Source organism: Typopeltis vanoorti, chromosome 9 (genome assembly GCF_054136105.1).
Source record: "Typopeltis vanoorti isolate ZY-2024b chromosome 9, IOZ_Tvanoo_1.0, whole genome shotgun sequence".
Lineage (NCBI taxonomy): Eukaryota > Metazoa > Arthropoda > Arachnida > Uropygi > Thelyphonidae > Typopeltis > Typopeltis vanoorti.
Genome location: NC_143557.1, coordinates 124,518,638 through 124,539,939, shown reverse-complemented (window position 1 = coordinate 124,539,939; position 21,302 = coordinate 124,518,638). Strand labels below are relative to the sequence as shown.

Sequence of the window (21,302 nt, the reverse complement as noted above, 5' to 3'; positions counted from 1 at the left end):
TAAGAGAGACCTCCAGGGAGTTAGAGACTCATCGAGGGAGGCCACATACTACACACACACCAGCTATCATACTTATTCTTCAATTCATTCACAGTACTTAAACTCACAACATCCAAAGGCAATCCATTCCAATCATGCACTATCCTCTGAGAGAAAAATCTAGCCTCACACCCTTCTTGGCGGCCTTCATTCTCAGGTTCCAAGGATTCCCTCATCCTTTCCCCACCCTCCATAAACTGAAAAATTCCATCAATTGAAATCCTGTATGACTCTTTCAGAAGTTTGTAAGTATCAATCATATCACCCCTCTTTCTTCTGTTTGCTAGTGTCTGCAGTCTACAAATTCTCAATCTTTCTTCATAATCAGTATTCCACAATCTTGGTATCATTTTTAACACTCTCCTTTGTGTGAAAAAGATTGCAAATACAACTCAAAAGATGATTACAACACTGAAATGAACATTCACATAAAGATAAGGAGGTTATTTTGCTTCTTTACAAGGCCTTGATAAGACCTCGTGTGGACTATTGTGAAGAAGCAAAATAACCTCCTTATCTTTATGTGAATGTTCATTTCAGCATTGCAATTATCTTTTGAGTTGTATTTGCAATCTTTGCCACAGGCCCCTGAACATCAACTTCCTATCTATTAATACCCCAAGAGCCCTAGTCTCATTAGTTTCTTCTAGCATAATCCCACTAATACAATATGACAATCGATATCTAATCATGCCAAAGTGAATGTCTTTACATTTACTGACATTGAACTCACATTATTGAACTCACATTTGGGTTATACTAATATAGTATAACCCAAACCTATTTTCCCCAATTTATGCAACAGTCTACCATGCTGTATTCTGTCAAAAGCCTTAGCAAATCCAAAAGTATCATGGTGTATTCATTCCCCTTGTCTAGTTCAATGGTAACATTGTTATAGAATGTGAGCAAGTTGCTAAAACATGACCTTCCCTTAGTAAACCCATGTTGTTCATTGCAAAGCAGAGATTCACTGTTAACCCATTTCTGAATGCGAGTCCTAACAATTTTTCCAAAATCTTCAACACCACCACTCCTGAGATACTAATTGGTTGATAGTTGGATACATCGGTCTTTGCACCACCCTTGTGCAATGGAATTACCATACATTCCTTCCATTCCTGTGGAATCTTCCCTGTTTTGAGACTCATATTAAACATTCTGGTCAAAGGAATGGCCAGTTCAGCTGAACACTCTTTTAGCACACATGCTGATATTCCATCAGTCCCAATTGCTGAATTCTTATTCAATTTGTACAACAGCGCTAATACCTCGGCCTCACACACCTGCATTTCTTCATCTAGTGAAGAGGTAACAGTGAGCTCAATGTTGTATTCACCAGGTTGATAGCTTTTAATGAAATGGACACTCATTAACTGAACAACCTCTTCTGCATCTGTAACCGTCATGCCTCTGGATTTAGAAGAGTTATTCTTTCATATTCATTCTTTCTTTTACTTGCAGAATATCGATAGAATTCTTGTGAGTTGTCTTTAGCACGCAGAGCCAGTTTCTTTTCATACTTAGACTTTGCTTTCTGTACAACAGTTCTGACTATTCTAGCCTGCTGCTTATAACGTTCATAACGGATGTCATCCTTATGCAAATGGTATTCCTTCCACATCGTCCTTTTCTTACAAATCTCTTGCTTAATAAGATTACACATCCATTTGACTCCTACTCTATGTATTCTTTGAACTCTTTGAACACATTCTGATATCGCATCATTTACATATTGTTTAAATGCTTCCCATGCACTGTCGATATTCTTTCCATCCAGCATATTCAACTAGAAATGCTCAAATATGGAGGTATAAAAGTTTTGCAGTGGCTACACAGCATAATTCAGCAGGCCTAGACAAAAAAGTCAAATTAAAATTTCAAGTGACTCTGGAGTAGAATTAGAACTCCATAGTGCCCCCCCCCCTTCTCTCTCTCTCTCTCTCTCTCTCTCTCTATATATATATATATATATATATGTGTGTGTGTGTGTGTGTGTGTGTGTGTGTGTGTGTGTGTTAAAGATACCAAGCTATTTTAAACCTGGTTTTACTCCATTTCCCAAGTAAGCAAACAGACAAGTAAGTCAAGTTTGCACCTGCAAGTATTGCAAGTCTAGGTGATCCCACACGTAATGCAAGACCAAGGCAACTCATGGTAAAAGGTGGTTAAGCTCTGATCACTATTCTTAATATTTACCCTTAATGCAAAGCACATCTCCTGGAGGAGATGTATTAAAGGCAAGAGGCCACTATTTCGACCAATAAAGGTCGAAACCGGTCTGGGTAGTGGCCCTTTGCCTTTAATACATAGCATCATACATCTCCTCCAGGAGATGTGCTTTGCATTACCTAGTTCTGTCTGTATGGGTGGTATGATTGCAAGTCTGTCACCTCTCATTGCATGCCAAACTACCTTTCTATCTCTTCTTCACCAAATACAATAGATCACAACCCAAAGAAATGCAATTTTACTGAGGATCACAAAAATTCCCTAGCAAAAAATAATCAAAAAACCCATTTAAAAAAAACAACCAAACCAACATAGAAATCGAACCAAAATTCATTAATTCATTAAAAAACAACAAAAAATTAACCAACCAAACATTAATTCTTAGCAAAAAAAATACTTTCCACATCCACTTCATCATCATCTGTGGCCTAAACAGCAATATAAGTGATGTGCACGCCACCTACAGTCATCTAAACAAGAATTATTATTCCTATCAGAATCACAATTGGCAATCTCAAGAAAATCCACATATCCACATCCACATCAAATGCTCAAACAACATTTGATGTGGATGTGGATTTCTTTTCACCACAAGGGTATCATTTGTGCATTAATCAGAACTGGCATACCATGATAGAGACTGCAAAACCTTGAATTCTCATTATTTGATCTGCTTTGGCTCAAAATTTCCCTACCCAATCAATCAACTAACCATTTTCATATGCTCTCTCTCTCCCTCCCTCCCTCCAAATTCTTTAACCACTCTGATCTTTTCAACTATGTTTATCTAAAGCTCGACTTCGCAGTCAAAATACCCGAATAGTGAGGTCATTCGTCTCAGGAACTTCAACGTTCACAACTCATTTTGGCTTCATTTCTCCATTTAGCCGAAACTGGAGGTGTTTGCCATCAGCATTTGCTATCACAGATCATCAGTCTTCCTTCAGAATACATGCCACTCCCCTTCAATTTGCCAATATATTTTGCCTCTTCCTAACACGCTCCCCTTCCAAGTATACTGTGGTAGTCAGTTCTCCTCATAACTCAGATCACAACTTCATACAAGTCTCGTTTGCCACAGAACAACCTTCACTCATCAGTTTACAGTATAATTTCCTTTGGTGCTACAAAGGTGCCAAATGGGACAAGCTCTATAACTTATATACCTCCTTCTCACATTCCAAGTACTGATTCAGTTCTTCTGATCCAAACACCTGCTAAGACCGAATAACAGAAATCATCCACTAAGGAATGAAGGCTGTCAATGCTTATCCACTCCAAATTTTCAACCACTACCCAAGCCTTGGTTCTCATAAAAAGTGTGCCAACACAGTAAAAAAAAAAAAACCTCTACTCAACACAAACCAGCTGCTCACTCTATCTATACTGCAGCTTGCAAAAGTTGTAAAAGAATCATGACCAAATCCAAATCAGACTTTGAAAGGCCAAATGTTGTAAACTCACCTCCTGCCCAAATGGCAGTTGCTCCTTCTGGTCCCTTGCCAAAGCCATTGGGTGCAACTTTTGCTCACCCAGCTTTCCTCCACTCTCATATTTGGATGGTACTGTAGTTACCTCACCTAAAGACAAGGCTGACATACTTGTTTCACTCTTCTCATCCAATTCCTACATTAGTGACCTGGGCAAAGTTCCCTATACTCCATCATGAATAGCTCTTCATGTCATCCATAGCCTTCTGCCAGAAAGAAATCCAAAGAATACTTAATCTGAACAAGAAGGCATTTGGTCCTGATGGCATCCCACCTATTGTGTTAAAAAATTGTGTCCCAGAACCTCACCTCTTCAATCTATCCTAATCAATTGGCATCTACCCTACAACATGGAAACATTCACACATCAAGCCTATCCCAAAGAAATGTGATAAAAGTCAGTCAACAAACTTCTATCCAATTGCTCTCTCTAAAATTATGGAGATATCATTAACAACAAACTCTTGGACCACACTTTGCAATTAGATTGACAACTTTCTCACTGATTGCTCACTACTTGCAATGGTGGACAGTTTCCTCTCCTCAAATTTCCCTCCAATGCAGGAGTATCCCAGGTTCTGTTCTTTCACTCACTCTCCTTCTCTTGTATGACTTGCTCTCACAGACTACCAATCCTATCCATAATGGCATCACTCTTCTCATCCAATTCCTACATTAATGACTTTGCCAATGACAGTACACTCCATTCCTCCTTTTCATTTGACAAACCTTGTAGTGCTCAAGAATCAGAATAATCAAGATCTTCCACAACCAGTGACCTGAACTCTGATCTCCTAGCTATATTCCAATGGGGCAAGGACAACATTGTAACTTCAATTTCATCAAAACTAACAAGATAGATCTTGCATCCCTTACCTCCAATAATACTGAGATATCCAAACACGATCAGATTTCTCTTCTTGGAATGACCTACACCTCCAATATTTCCTGGCACAACCTCATTTCAACTATAGCTCATGCAGCTGCCAAAAAAATTTGGTGTACTTTTTCATGCAATACACTATTTCATAACTTCAAAGTCTCAAGCCGTATGCAAATCTTAAATCTGCCAACCGTGGAATATTTCTCCCAAATTTGAGGCGATGCACCAAAATCCTCTCTAAGATTGCACTTCAATCCCCCTGTTCACATTTTTTTTTGCAGTGAAAGGAAGAAACTGAATGTCTCACAGACGTTCAGTTTCTTCCTTTCATAGATATGTTCGTGGACAGTGCTTTTGATGAATTGGCCACTATTATTTCTACACCCTCCTCCAAAATCATTAGAACAAGAGCCACTGCTAATCATCTCCTTCTGTTCTTTGGAACAATCTCCCCACTCTGCTTTGCCCAAAGATTACAACGTTCCGTTCTTCAAAAAAAAATGTGAACAGATTCCTATTTTCTTTTGATTCCTCTTGTCTACATACACACAGCACAAATGTGCTATAGGTCTTGTGGCCTTTTGTATGTGGGTCACATATAAAAAAATATACAGGTTGTCAGGATTAGATTTTCACTTTACAACAAACTGTGGAGAAATCATGGGAGTACAGATTTCTCCACAGTTTGTGGAGAAATCTGTACTCCCATTTCAGGAGTACTTAAGTACAGATCCTTGTCATGGTATGACAAGGATCTGTACTTAAGTTTTGTAGATCTGGAAAAGGCATAAGACAAGGTGCAAAGAGAAAAGCTTTTCAAAACACTACAGTTATATGGGGTAAATGAAAAATTAAACAAAGCAATAAATAATTTAATTTGTAAATCAGCAGTTAGAATTGAAGGAAATACAAAAAGACATTTTATATGACAAGGATGCACATCATCTCCACTCTTATTCATTATCTGTATGTATCACATTATGAAAGAAACTGGCATTAAATTTGATATTACAGTTGACGATATCAAACTTAACTCTTTTCTTCCTGCACATAATGTTGTACTCCTAAACACATCCAGTGACAGTCTCAAAGATTCTCTAAGTAAATTGAATAACAGCTATAATAAATTTGGCATAAAAATCAGCATAAAAAGACTAAAACTCTGAAAATTCACAGAAACGTAGAAAACTTCAATTGCATTCTTGATAAAGAGCCTATAGAACAAGTAAAACATTTCTGCTACTTAGATAAAGGTTTTAGTGAATGAGAAAAGTTAAATCTGAAAATAGACAACAGAATAAAAAAAGCTGGTATAGTGGGAAGGCAGTTGAATAAATTTATAAAGAATAAAGGGGAAATGAGCTAAAATACTAAACTAGCAGTATAGAATACAGTGTTCAAACCAGTTTAGAGTTATGAATTGGAGATTGGGTTAGAAATAAAGCACTTGATCATAGATTAGAGACCACAGATATGAAAGTTGTTATTATGATTATTATTATTATCCTAAGACCCCAAAGAGTCACAGACTAATCTAGGAGGTTCCTTTTGTCATACACCAGCTCTTCATGCCATGTCTTAAACACATTGAAATTCTCTGCAGACACCATTCTCTCAAGTAATGAATTCAAATCATTTGCAACTCTCTATGGAAAACACCACTTCTCACTCTTTGACTCAAGCCTACAGCTTTCAGGAATGATCTCTTTTACTCCTCCAATCTCCCATCATTTTATGAAAAACCTCTTCAACTTACCAACTTATATGTCTCTATCATATCACATCCTCTTCTTTCTATCCACTAGACTCTGCAAATTCCATCATCTCAATCTTTCTCCATACTCACCATTCCATACACCAGAAACTACCTTACTCAATCAGACAGAACAAGATGGAACAAGAATCTCCTTATTATTACAAGTCAGTGTCCTCTGCATCTTTGCCAGAACACATTGTGTTGCCCTCACAATTTTGGCAATATTTCTGTTAAATTTTAGATCCTTATCCACCATCACCCCAAAATCTCTTATTTCCATCACCATCAACAATATATCCCCAACAAGTATGAATTCTACATCCCATCTTTGTTCCCCAAATTTTAAAACTTTATATTTTTCAATATTGAACTACGTTCTCTTTCATTCCATCTCCTTCTGTTCTTTGGAACAATCTCCCCACTCTGCTTTGCCCAAAAATTACAAAGTTCAGCTGTTCAAAAAAATGTGAACAAATTCTTATTTTCTTTTGTTTCCTCTTGCCCACATACACACAGCAACCCAGTTCCATGCCCATTCACTCAATACATTCATGTCTTATTGTAAGACCACAATATCTGCTCTACTCACCATAATTTGTCCCAACATCAGCAAACAACTGAATATCCCATCCAAATCTTCCCCAATATTATTAACCTACAGGTTAAACAGCAATGGCCCTAAAACTGATAGATGAGACACACCACTAATGACTTTCCTCTTCTGGAATATTGCTCCCCCCATACACAACTTGTTGATACCTATCAGACAGCTAATTTCCAATCCAATGCACTATTCTAATGTCCAACCTCTTCTGCTCTAATTTGACTATTAAGTTATCATGTGGTAATCTATCAAAAGCCTTTGCAAAATCTAAATATACTACTGTGTATCCATCTCCCACACCTCATTGAAATAAGTAAGTAGATTACTAAAACATGATCTCCCTTTACCAAATCTGTGCTGTCCATCAAAGATCATACCACTGTTTTTAACCCAATTCTGGAAGCTGATTCTCGCCAGCCTTTTGAACACTTTAACCACTACCCGACATACAGATTGCCCTATAATTTGATGCTTGAATTCTGTCCATTCCTCCTTTATGAAGTAGTACAATCTTGCCTTCCATGCACTCCTTTGGAACTTGACTTAATTTAAGACTCATATTAAACAAATATGTCAAGGCAGAGATCAACTCCCTGGTATATTGTTTCAAAATACACACTAATATATCATCAAGTCCCACAGCCTTATTAATATAAATTTTTCTTAATGCCACATGTACTTCTTGCTCACTCACAGTCAGTTGCTTCTTTGCATCATCCACTGCTCTCAAACTCTCCATGATGTCACATTCAAAGGGATGAAAGACCTTTTTGACTGCTCATTAAATATCTGAACTATATCCTATGCAGCAATTGTATGTATACCATTTTCTCCAATCAGTACCATCCTACAATAATCATTCTTATTTTTGAGGGTTACATATCAAAAGAATTCCCTGTAATTTTTTTTTTTTTTTGCTTCATTAGCCAATTGCTGCTCATACTGAACTTTTGCAAACCTTACCAACGAAGTCACCTTCCTTATCTGGTCTTTGCAATCCTCATGGTATTGATTATTACCACTCTTATATTGCCTCCGTAATGTCTTTTTTTCTCTGTATTGCATGCTTCATTCATCCATTTCATACCTATCTTATTTAACCTTCTGACCTTTGGAATACATATAGACATTGCTTCTACTAGATTATTCTTGAATATCACCTAAGCAGCATTCATCTCCTTTCCAACCAACTCTACATTCCATGCTACACTTGCAAGCTGTCTCTTGAGCTTCTCATAATCAACAGCCTTGTAGTGCAACATATACCCTTTCCTCATGGAAGTCCTCACATGGTTGGCAGTCACCCAGTTAATCACTTCATGGTCACTCTCACCAACTGGAGGGAGATTTGATATCCCATTTATAATAACATCCTATGATGAGATGAACAAATCCAAGACCCTAAATCCTTTTCCATTCATAGCCATACCATAAACAACAGCTTATAAACTGACCAGTGCTGGGTCAATTTATAAGCTTATCAAACCCTGGTCTTAGAGTGTTCTCACATGCCTGACATAAATATGCTTGAAGATTTTACCTTCACAAATTATGTAATCATTTTCTTCCGATGCATATTGAGTTTGAGAATATAGTCTTCAAACTCCATGTGCATAGAGAAAAAATGATATTTTTAATAACTGGCTCTCTACCTAAGCTACTCATACAGCAGGTTTGGGTCTACTCTTCATGGTGACTCAGTCCATTTTGGGAATGTGTGCTTGCTGCACTTCATCTGATTCCTACCAGAAGCTTAAACGTTTGCTGGTATAGCTCTCCAGTTATTGGGGCACACAAATCTGCTCATCCCAATAAGGTGACAGACTATGACCATGACCCAAGATATAGGAAACTGTAATTCATTAAGACATTCTGCACAATAACACAACCAAAAACATCTCTATGATGTTTCTGTAAGACAGAGAAGAAATATTAGAATCATTAAATCATTTAAATCATCTGTTTAATTCATTCTTAGTTCTGTTTTCATTCCATTTAAAATTTTAAAAAAAATGAAGTTTAAAATTCTTAGCATTTTCCATTATCTATTCAGAAATTTTTGTCCCTTACAATTTATAAATTACATAAAGATACACCTAAAAGAGATCTGTGTAGTACCACTGCAATCTAAATTTTTTTATATCAAATGCTGCATGAACCACTTAGTATTCCTCTGAGCACATGAAATCTTATGAAATGGTTTTTCAACATTCAGGAAGCAACAGCAAAATTATTTATTTATATTAATTTTTAAATAAAATTAATTATTTTAAACTATACTCATTGCATATTACCTTGCCCTTCTACTTCCTGCCACTTGTTTTAGATATTCATTTTCTTTCATTAAATTCATTTTCTCACTGAAATTCAGAAAATAAGGTGCAGTTCACTTAACATATTTTCAATTAAAAAAAGGCTTTATCATTAATTGTTTGATTACCATAATTGATTCAAAAAAAGAAATAAATTTGCTATTTTGATAATTATAAAAAGTGCTTATTCTAGAATACATGATTACTATTATTTCAAGGTCTTCATGGAGTCACTAGATTCATCAAAAGAAGTCCTAAGCTGAATAATGCTGAGTCCAGGGCTCAAGAAATCTGCTTGTCCACTCACCATAGGCGAGTAAACAGTGAAAATTGGTGACTGAATTTTCAGCCACATTCTAAATGCATTCAACATTTTTTCCCCACACAATTTACACTTAAAACATTTCATTCACTGCCAAGCTTTTTGATCGCAAGTGGCTGCCAATGAATTCATTAGAGAAGTTTTATTTCCAGAGAACTGGAAATAAAACTGGAGAACTGGACCTGAAATCCTTAATTCGAACACTGAATTGTCCAATTTAAGTTACTGGCTTTCTCTAAAAGTCATCACATAAACCAATAGATGATTGGTTTGCATTATGACTTCCTTCCTTTTATCTCCTTTAAGGTTCAGAAGTTCATTTTTCTTTCTATATGAAAGACTTCGTTTTATTGTAGTACTTAAAAACTCAACCTGCAGTAACTTTCTTCCCCAATGGTTGTACTGTCGCCATTGTCATAGCATAACAAGTGATAATTTTTAAACATTTTTCTTTCTATATGAAAGGCTTCATAAATATCTGCGTCAGAGTTCCAAAATTCTAATGTGTCTCACAGGAATATTACAGGGTTTTATTTCAGTTATGAAGCAAGAAAAATGAGTTGCCATTACATGTTATAGCACTTTACTTGAAAACAGTAAATCTCCCATACAATTCTCGTGTGAGAAAATATGTAAGCTTTTCATATCATATATGTATTTAAATTAAATTGCAGTTATCATTTCCAATAAAATTTAATCAAATCAATGCATTCATTTAGTTCAATATTACACTTACATGTACACTGCTTAGAAAGAAGTCAATGGACACTATAGTGTGAGGGAAAAAAAAGGAATGGCACCCACCTTAATAAGATGTAGGACTCCTTTTCAATGCAATGACTGCAGCAATCCTGTGGGGCATACTTTCCACAAGCATGCAATAGCAATCAATGGGAGTTTGGGACCATTCTTCCTGTATGCATGTAATAAAATCCTGGACTGTTGTGGGGCAGGCATCCCTCGACCCAACTGACACTCCAGTTCATCTCACAGAAGTTCAATAGGGTTGAGATCAGAGCTCTGCAAAGGCCAGTCAATTCTGGTGATGTTCATGCCCACAAGCTATGAAGTTACAGCAGCAGCCTTATGACATGGTACACTGTCTTGCTAAAAGATACAATGGTTGGTTCCGTAAAAACGCCACAGAGTAGGAAGAACTACATTGTCCAAAATGTTCAGATACCTCTTGGAGTTCAACGTTTGTGGCACCACAAACAGTGGTCTGAGGCCAAACCAGGAAAAACAGGACCATCACCTCCAAATTTCATAGTTAGAATTATGCACTCTGGTAAGAGATGCTCACCAGGCATCACCACATCCACATCAATTGGCCTGCTTGGTAGAGGATGTAGAGTGATTTGTTGCTCCATAACACAGCTTTCCAAGCTTCCATGTCCCACTGTACATGCTCTTTGCACCACCTAAGACGATGCTGCATGTTGGTTTGGGTAGTGTGAGGCTTGCATATTGCAGTCCTACCATAGAATCCCATGTTGTGAGCCTCAATTCTGAATTCTGAATATTTTTGCAGATTCATGTTTTAGTCAATACCAGGAACTCCACACACAATGTGTCAGTCAACAAATGTAGTTTTACATATTATCCTTCATAGCACCTAAAGTCACATTTGGTGAGTGTGGTGGGTCATCCACGGTGGGTAGCACTTGCAGTGCTACCCACCTTGCAGGACCACAATCAGTGATACCATCTCAGTATGGTATCACTGATTGTGGTCCCATAATGGCTCAATTTGTCAATAATTTGCTAAACAGATACGCCTAAAAGCAGTGCCAATGCAAATGAATTTGCATGGTTAGAAGTTTATGGGATGGGCCAGGGACATGTGAAAAAGCAATATCAGGCTATATACTGAAGGTCACAAGAATAAGTGAGACAGGAGATTATACAGATGAGCAGCATCATTAAGCAAGTGCTGCAAAAAAAGAAAATGCTGTACAAGGTATATATAAGGAGAAAGGTGATTAGCAAGCTTATGAGTGACGTAAGGCTCAAGCAAGAAAGAGTGAACAGCATGGTAAGAATGGCAATATGAGCAGATTATGACAAGCATTTAGACAAGCAACCAAAGTTCTTTTGCTATATGTAAGTAAAAGGAAGAATGATTATGGAAGGATAACTTTAACAGTGCTGATGGTAGGTTATAGAAGCTGATAAAATAGTTGAGTTACTGAATGACCATATTGCAAGAGTCTATTATCCAAGTGAGGACACTGCTGTGATGGAAACTGTGGAAACAGAGTCTGGTAACTGGAACTACTTAGGATATTGCAATGGGATCAGATTAGATGGGATATAAGCACGCATATTATGAGAGTATGCAAAGTAATTGACACTCCTTCTGAGTAGGCTGTTTAACTTAAGTCTCTGCTCTGATAAAGTCCCAAGGGAGTGGAAAGAATATAAAATAGTTCTACTATATGAAATAGTTCTACAACCCCATAACAGTGGTAGCAAATTATAGACAAATCAGTATCTCGGAAGTGGTAGTTTATTTATTTGTGTGGGATTCCCCGATTCCTTGACCGCTCCTTAGGACTGGTTGAGCCCTCCTAATGAGGGATTAAGTACTATATTCTATGACTGTAGCCTGTGTGTTCAGGGAGGCCAGTTTGCCTACTTGCGGGATGAAAAACCCCAATTAAACTGGGGGAAAAACCCTGCTGTCCAGGCCCAAGGCTGGCTAACTTGGCTATGGCTGAGTAAGATCCTTAAGCTCCACACATCGTCAGCAGGAATCGAACCGAGGACGCTCCTTCCCCAGGCATATGGTTGCAAAGTGCATAGCCACTAGGCTAACTGCACGGATGGAAGTGGTAGCAAAAGTATTGGAAAAGTTGGCCAAAAAAACAGAATTCAAGAATGGGTGGATAAGAATATGATCCTCTATGGGAAGCCTTAGTAATTTGCTAACTTTGCTTTTATAATAGAGTGACAGATGAGTTAGATAAATGGAATGGAGACATAGTGATACTGCTGGATTTTGCTAAGTTGTCTGACAAGATGCTGTATTTTTCTCTGTTACATGAATTGGAATAAATGAGGATGGATATGAAAACAATAATTTGGATATGTGTGTGGTTAATATAGGAGCAGAAATCCAGAAGAAAGCTGATGACAAGCAGTATGATACAATGCCCTGTGCTTGGACCACTGATGTTTAATTTGTACATAAATGATAAAGGAAACTATTTGAAAAGATATATTGTTTAGTGATAATGCAAAACTGAACCATGTAATAGTTAATCAAGGTAAATGTATAGCGCATGCAGAATAATTTACATAGGCATGACTTACCCTTCAGAGGAAGGGTAGGTCATGCCTCAATAACTTGCTCATGTCAGTAGAGCAATAGTTCATTCAGATGATGTCAAAAGTTTGCAGAATGATTTGCAGATTGGAAAACTGGGCAAAGGAAAATGGATGTCAGTTTAATGTGGCAAAGTGCAAGGTTATGCATTTTGGTGTGAAAAGATTACCAGCTATATACGACATTGGTGGAGCTGTACTGCAGGAAATCGACAAAGCCAGAAACTTGGGAATGTTAGTGATAGGGAGTTAATGTTTAAGGGGCACATAGCAAAAGTGGCTAAAGCAACTCATCAGATCACTTTGTTACTGAAGAATACTTTGACGAGCAGAGACAAGCAGGTTATTGTTCCTCTTTATCGAGCCTCAATAAGACCCCCATCTTGTACTGCATGCAGATCTGGGCACCAGGGTTTCTTGGTGATGAGGGGAAGGTGGAGAGGAACCAGAGGCAAGGGACCAAGATGGTAGCAGGTCTATGAAATGAACCTTAAGAGAATAGGTTGAAGATTTGTGGGATACAGAAACTGGTTGATAGGCAGAAAAGGGCTGATATGATTGAGACATAAATTACTGAGGGGTTTTTGCAAGATTAATTCAGAGGAAACTTTTCAGAACAGGTGTGGTGGTGGTGGGAGAACTAGGGGCATTGATGGAAAATGAGTAAGATTATAATTATCAAAGGTGTTAGAACTAGGTTTTTTGCTTGGAGAGTGAATGAGTGGAATAGGTTGCCAGAGTCTGCTGTGAGTGCAATGATTGTGAATAAATTCAAAGCAAAGTATGATAGATACTGCAGAAATGTTGGATAGTTCTTGACATGTTAAGGGCTTACCTCGATGAGTCTAAGGACTCCTTGGAGTTGCCCATAATAATAAAATAATAATAAAATATAATAATAATAATAATGCCATATCTAGATTGCTGTGTTTCTAGTCAAATGGGTGTCCAACTTTTGGGTTGCAAAAGTTGGTTGACAGGCAGGTCCCTATAACCTAACAATATATTTTAATGTCTGAAATAGTGTGGGGTGTGGGTTCTACGCTAGATTTTCTTGAGTTTACAGGATGAAAAATCCGAGTTTCTGGAGAAAAAAACACACAACTGCCCGGGCCAGAAATCGAGTAACTCAGGAACTGGTTGAAAAAAGGGCTAAAAAATTTCCTCTAGTCACTGACTAGATTTGAAACCAAGTCTTCCTTCATGCGGTCAGGTGCCATGGCGAGCAAATACCACATCCACTGAGCTACACACATTTAAGTTGCTAAAAGAGTTTTATAGCCCTAATGCAGAGAAAATATTTTAGCACCTGGCTAGAGGGGTAGAGCAAGAAGTTATCCCAGGAAAGTGAGAAGAGTGTGGGAGTAAGTAAAAGAATATCAAGGGGATGAGGACTAGATTTTAAATTAGAGCAGTGAATGAGTTGAATGGGTTGCCAGAGTCTACTGTAAGTGCTGTGAGTCAATGAAGTCAAGGAGACGTGAGATACGTATTGTGTAGATAGATGGAGTAACCTGCAATGAGTTATTATACTTCATAGAGGTATTCATGCAATAATAATAATAAAATGATAATGAAAAATGGTTGTTTAGAATTCACAATGAGCACTTCATAAAAGTCACTACAAAAACCATCAAAAACATAAACAGTTTGTTACGATAAGCCTGAAACTTCTACAGAGTTAAGGAGTGATTGTACAAGACGTTCTGTGCCACATACACAGAATTGTTCATGATTTGATGAACAGTGTTCATCAAATCATGCATTAAACTTGCTTATAATGAAAAATGGTATTGGTAACAGATAGTCTCAGCAGAAATCCAACTGAGCAAGAAGTTTCATTCTCTATATACCTTAATGTAACGTATACTAAACAGAGCACAAGATTTTGTATAAGGAGTAAATATTCCAGCTATATAAAAAAAAAAATGTCTAATTTGGAAGAAACATTGAGGTGTAGAAAATGAGAGTGAGCCATGTGGTTTTGACTTGGAAAATGAAGAGACATGCAGGAGTATCAAAGAGACGGGAAAATATGTGGAATTATAAGGCAGGTGATATAATAGTCTTAGATATCAATTCGGGGAAGTTTCATGGAGGGAGGAATTGGAAGGCTGGGATATCATTAGTGCTTGGTAAATTGTGAAGGAATATTTGTTAGCAGCAATAGCAAGCTGTATTCCACAAGTGAAAAAGAGGACACAATTTGGTGTAAAGTGGATGACAAACAATATTAAACAGGAACTGCATGTGAAAAAGAGGCTATTCAAGAGATATAAGGAGACAAGTGAAGAGCAGATGCATGAAGAATATAAGACACAGGCCAGGAGAGTGATTTGTATGGTAAGGAAGGCAAAACTGAATATGAGAAAAGATTGGGCCCTAAGATCCAAAGAAAATCCCAGGGAATTTTTTTAGCTATGTGGCCAGTAGGAGGAGAAATGATTGTTGAAGAATGACATTTTGGGATAAAAATGGGAATTGAGTGACTGATGTAGTGGAATTGTTCAATGAACACTTTATTGGAGTATTTCATCCTGGAGGAGTAAATTTTAATACAAGAGGGATAGAGCAGGTTCGAGCTTTAGAGGTGCAGGAGGAGAGCGTGTTCCAAATACTGAGTACTCTGGATGTCAATAAAGCTGTGAGACCAGATGGTATTTCACCATGTGTTTTGAGAGAATGTGCTAAAGAACTGACAGCTCCTTTGACCTGGCTTTTCAATGAAAGTCTGGCTACGGGAAAGGTACCCAGGGAATGGAAGGAAGGTAAGATAGTGTCATTGCATAAGGGCTGTAGCAGACTGAAAGTGTCTAATTTTAAGCCAGTTTGTGTGTCATCAGTAGTTGTTAAGATTTTGGAGAAATTAGTTAGGGACAATATACAGCATTAAGTAGATGAGGGTAATGTTATCTGTGAGAGTCAACATGGATTTGTGAAGGAGTGCTCTTGTTTTAGTAATATGCTAGCCTTTTAAAATAAAGTTACAAGAGCAGTAGATGAGGGGAAAGGCATATACTACCATTTTCTTGGATTTAGCAAAGGCATTTGACAAGGTGGCATATGATAAGCTGATATTTAAGTTGCAGCCCATGGGTTTGTATGTCAGGATGGTCAACTGGATTCAGGATTGGCTGTCTGATAGGTATCATAGCGTTGTGTATGGTGGGGTAGTTTCAAGAAGGCACAGGGTTACAACTAGGGTCCAACAGGGCTCAGTACCTGCACCTATATTGTTTAACCTTTATATCAATGACATTGTCAGTTTATTGCAGGGGGGATATTCAATTGTTTGTGGATGATGCAAAGCTGGGAAGGGTTATTAGTAATAGTGCAGATGTGGTAGTCCTGCAACAGGATTTGAATAAGCATGACATATGGGCAAATGAATGGGGTTTTCGGTTTAATGCCACAAAATGTAAGGTCTTGAGGTTTGGGACACACTGATGGGACGCTGCATACTCTATGGGAGGAGCTGTACTGGAGGAAGTAAGGGAGACAAGAGATCTGGTGTTGATGATTGATAGAAACCTGAAATTTAGGGTACATATTGCAAAGGTGGTGAAGGTAACACAGAGGATTGCTGCAATAATGAGATGGACACTGACCTGCAGAGATAAAAAAGTTATCATTCCGTTGTATAAGACTGATCAGACCACACTTAGACTATTGTTCTCAGATTTGGTCTCCAGGATTTGAAGGGGATAAATTAACTGTGGAAAGGGTACAAAGGTGGATAACAAAGATGGTTTCAGGACTGTACAATGTTAGTTATGAGGATCGGCTGAGGGAATGTGGACTGCAGAGTTTACTGGATAGAAGAAGGAGAGGTGATATGATTGAGACTTTTAAACTGTTGAGAGGTGGTTGCAGGGTTGACACTGGCGAGTTCTTTCACTTGGTTGAACAGCAGGAAGGAGTGATGACAAGGGGCCATCCCTGGAAGTTATGAAAGAAAATTGTGAGCAAGAGGGTGAGGAGTGGTTTCTTTGCATCGAGGGTGGTTGAACTATTGAATGCATTGCCTGAGAGAGTGGTGAGAGCAAGAATGGTCAATGAGTTTAAGGAGTGGTATGACAGACTTTGTGTTTCCATGGAGGGTCCTCCCACGATGAGTCTTGATAGACTTTGTGTATCCTAGGAATGACCTCCCACGATGAGTCTTTTGACTCCTTGGAGGCCTAAATAATAATAATAATAATAATACATTATCTGCATGAGGCATCGGTGGGGTCAGAAAAATGAATTAAGTACTAGTATGAGACTTAAAATGTATGATCTTACTCGAAACTGAGATATATATTAATTAATTTATAAAATGCTTGCATTATTTGTGTAAGATAAGTATATAGTGATAATTTCAATTTTATGCATTGATATTATCATCATCTGATGTTAGTAGCATTGCAAATGCCATTCTATTCTATTCTTCACCAATGTCCATTCTTCTTGGTTCTCATTACACTTTATGGTAACAAATAATAAATAAAAAAGTAAAATGTTCACAGAAATTACAAAGAAAAAAAAAATTAAAAACCTTTCCACATCTTTTAACTTTTTAGCCAGCTTCTTTATCTCTTCTTTATTATGACTACTGCCAACCTAGAAAAGAAACCTGAATTATTCCAGTAATGTAAAAAAAAAAAAAAAAATTACAATAGTAATTTACACCAAATTCAAACTTTTTGTAATCAATACATTGGTTAAATAATAATAACAATTATATGTTGGTCTCATTCACAAAGCACACTGTAAACCTATGACAACATTTGTACCATGGGAGGGTTATTTTTCTTTCATTCTTTCTTTTACTTTTTTACATCTTACAAGATGTAAGACTTGTGTTCCTCTAAGACGGTTGGATGCTGATCTGCCTGTCTGTCCAAAGTACGCCAGCTTACAGGAACAGGGTACTTTGTAAACTCCAGGCAGAGAGAGAGGAGGGAGCTGATCTTTCGTAGAGGAACACAAGTCTAGAGGAACACAAGTCTTACATCTTCAAACACAACTATGGCCATTCAGGCTTGGCTGACCATGCTTTGGACACCACCCACAGGGTATCATGGAAGAAAACCACCATGCTCCACCACAACAAATTCAAGAAAGAGAGACTTTTCTTAGAAGCAGCAGCAGCTCTCAAAAACCAACCAAATCTCAATAAATACGGTTGCATTAAGCTTCCAAAGATTTGGGAAACACTCATCACCAGAGGTCCCACCTTACATTCCAGGCCACCTACTACTGCCCTTAGAGGGCGCTCTACCTAGATAGGACTTTAGTGTCACCCACGTGGTTGGGCTTAGTATTGTTTGTTATTTGTGTATATGTTACATTAATTGTTTTTGTAATCCCCGTAGATGTCCTAGTGACTAGGACGAAATATAGGAAGTATTAAATTCTATTTTAATTCTTTTTGAGTGTTGTAAAAAATCCATTAAGCCTCCAACATGATGTCCTCACAGCACTTAAGCCTCTACACACGTAGCCTCCATACACCACCTTCTGGTATCTCTCCCTGAGCCATTCTCCTATCCATATCACCAATTTAGTATCCATTCCCATCTGCTCCAATTTGCATAACAGTGTTCCATGGGGGGGGTATCCTGTCAAAAGCCTTAGCAAAACCCAGAAGTACCACTGTGTAGCCAGTTCCTTTGTCCAACTAAGATGTCATTCTATTATGAAAAGTTAATAGATTGCTAAGGCAGGATCTACCTTTAACAAAACCATGTTGGCCTCTATAGAGTATCATATCCTGATCCACCTATTTTTGAATTTTGTCTTTAACCAACTTTTCCAATACTTTTACAACTACTCCTGAGATGGTGATTGGTCTGTAATTAACTACTGCAGTTTTAGAGCCACCCTTATGCAAAGGAACCACTTTGCCTAACTTCCACTCCCTAGGGACCATACCAGAGTTCAAACTTAAGTTAAATATCCAAGTAAGAGGGGGGTTGACAATTCCTTTGCACATTCACACAACACCTGAGCTGATATTCCATCTAAACCCACAGCAGTGTTTGCATTTAAATTTTGCAATATATTAAATATCTCTGATTTCTTAGCTTCAATTCTCACATTAGTTATTGCTACAGGTACAGAGATATCCTCATTTGGGTGATAGACTTTTGAAAAGTGATCACTCCTTCTCTTCACTCACTCCCATCAGCCACCATCTCATAAATGCACCATTTCAATTCCGTCTTTTCTACAAGCTTCCACAGACATTTTCAAACTGAATTGGAAACCATTATTCCTCCATTTTCTGATGGGCCTGTTTTAAAACAAGAGTAGTTGATGCCCAACATTCCTTTTCATTATAGCTACAAAGACAATGACAAAGACTGCTCTTTCTCATGAAATGATCCAACAACTACAGCCTTCAACTCTTCAAGAAAAATGTCAATAAATATTATCTTTCCTAATCCTCATCTATAACTCACACAGAAGCACTGATTTCTTTTGCCTATAGTTTTTATCTGTTAACCCTCATACAAAAGATCAATACACACACACACACACACATGCACATCAACATCTATTTTTACTTTTTGATACATCATCATCATCATAATCAAATTCATGATATATACCCACAAAATTGCTCAAAACATCTGACTTATACTCAGGTACTGACATTGCATATGAAATAAAATAACCTAACTGGGCCAAAGTAAATTATTATTATTATTATTATTACGTGCCACCTATAGGGAGTCCAAAGACTCATCGAGGGAAGGCACTTAGTCTACAACTCTCTGTCTCCATCAACTTCACCAATTCCAATAATCTGCAACTACCAGTGCCATCTACCGAACATCACCACCACCACCAGTGTTTCACAGCCAATCACAAACATCCATGCTCACGGCAGGATTCGAACCCGCAACCTTTTGGCTGGAGAGCAGATACACTGACCACTCGGTCAACCAGACTGGCATATGCAAAACTTTTTTTTTTTTTTTTCATTATGAGCAAGAGAAGGAAAATGATTATGGAAGGATGACTATAATCAATGCTGATGGCAGGAAGGTGACAGAGGCAAAAGAAATAGTTTAGTTGCTGAGTAATCACTTTGCAAAGGTGTATCATCTAGAGATTCTACAGTTGCTGATGTGAAAGTCAAAAGTGAGGTACATAAGCAGGAGGTGCTCAGGATATTGAAAACCATCAATGTTAGTACAGTAGTATGACTGGATGGCATGTCAGCCCATGTACCATGTGAATGTGCAAGAGAACTGGCAGTGCCTCTGATGAAGTTTTCATTCTAAGTCTTAACTCTGGCAAGGCTCCATGAGAACAGAAAGAGGATAACATAGTTCCATTACATAAAAGGTGGCTCCAAGACAGAAGTAACAAATTACAGACCAAATAAATCTCAGGTATGGTGGTTAAGGTATTGTAAAATTTGGTTCAAGGTAAAATCCAGCAGTGGGTGGATTAGTATATCATACTCTACGGTGGACAGCATGGTTATGTAAAAGCAGATCTGCCTTAGAAATTCACTTGCATTTTATAATAGAGTGAGAACAGAATTAGATAAGGGAAATAAAGAATTATATAAGGGTATACAATGATACTGCTGGACTTTGCATTTAACAGAATACTGCTTGGAAAACTATTACAAAATTTGGAGCAAATGGGAATGGATATGAAGCTGGTAGCATGGACAGAGGGAAGGTGACTACAGACAGACACAAGAAACTAGTATATGATGGAGTGGAATCTAAGAGAATGAGGATGACTAGTGGGGCCATAGGGTTCTGTACTATGGACACTACTCTTTAATTTATATATTAATGATATAGGAAATAATTAAGGGGGGAGGAGGGGAGATCTTTAGTTTTCTAATGATGCAAACTGGTGAGGGTAATAGTGGATAAAGGTGATGTAGATTTCCTGCTGGATGTTTTAAATAAAAAGTATTGGAAAATCTGGTAAAAAAGAGAATTCAAGAATGGGTAGATAAAATATGATACTGTATGAGGGTAAACATAACTTTGTGAAGGGTCAGTTATGACTTAGTAATTTATTAACTTTTTATAATAGTGTAACAGCTGAGTTGGATAAAGGAAATGGCTACACGATGATTTTGCTGAATTTTGCAAAGGCATTTGACAGAATACCACATGGAACCTTGTTACACAAATTAGAACAAATGAGGATGGATGTGACACTTGTTACGTGGATAAGATGGTTGATGCTGTACAGATATCAAACATTGGTATATGGAGGGGTACAATCGAGGTGAAAACAGGTGACGAGTGGTGTGCTGAAAGATTCAGTGCTGGGAGAATTGCTGTTTAATTTTTACATAACTGATATAGGAAATAA

The 21,302-nt window shown here is 37.6% G+C and overlaps 1 protein-coding gene across 1 annotated transcript in view; it reads right to left on the bottom strand.

The window, feature by feature from the left end:
• The window catches only part of LOC150103501 (uncharacterized), a 335,762-nt gene that overhangs the window by 233,998 nt on the left and 80,462 nt on the right, over nucleotides 1–21,302 (bottom strand). Inside the window, exons 4-5 of the mRNA XM_090398489.1 lie at nucleotides 17,503–17,567; nucleotides 9,299–9,364 (exon numbers count right to left, since the gene is read on the bottom strand). Of these exons, the coding sequence (XP_090254615.1) occupies nucleotides 9,299–9,364; nucleotides 17,503–17,567 (131 nt within the window). The remainder of the gene's footprint in view (nucleotides 1–9,298; nucleotides 9,365–17,502; nucleotides 17,568–21,302) is intronic.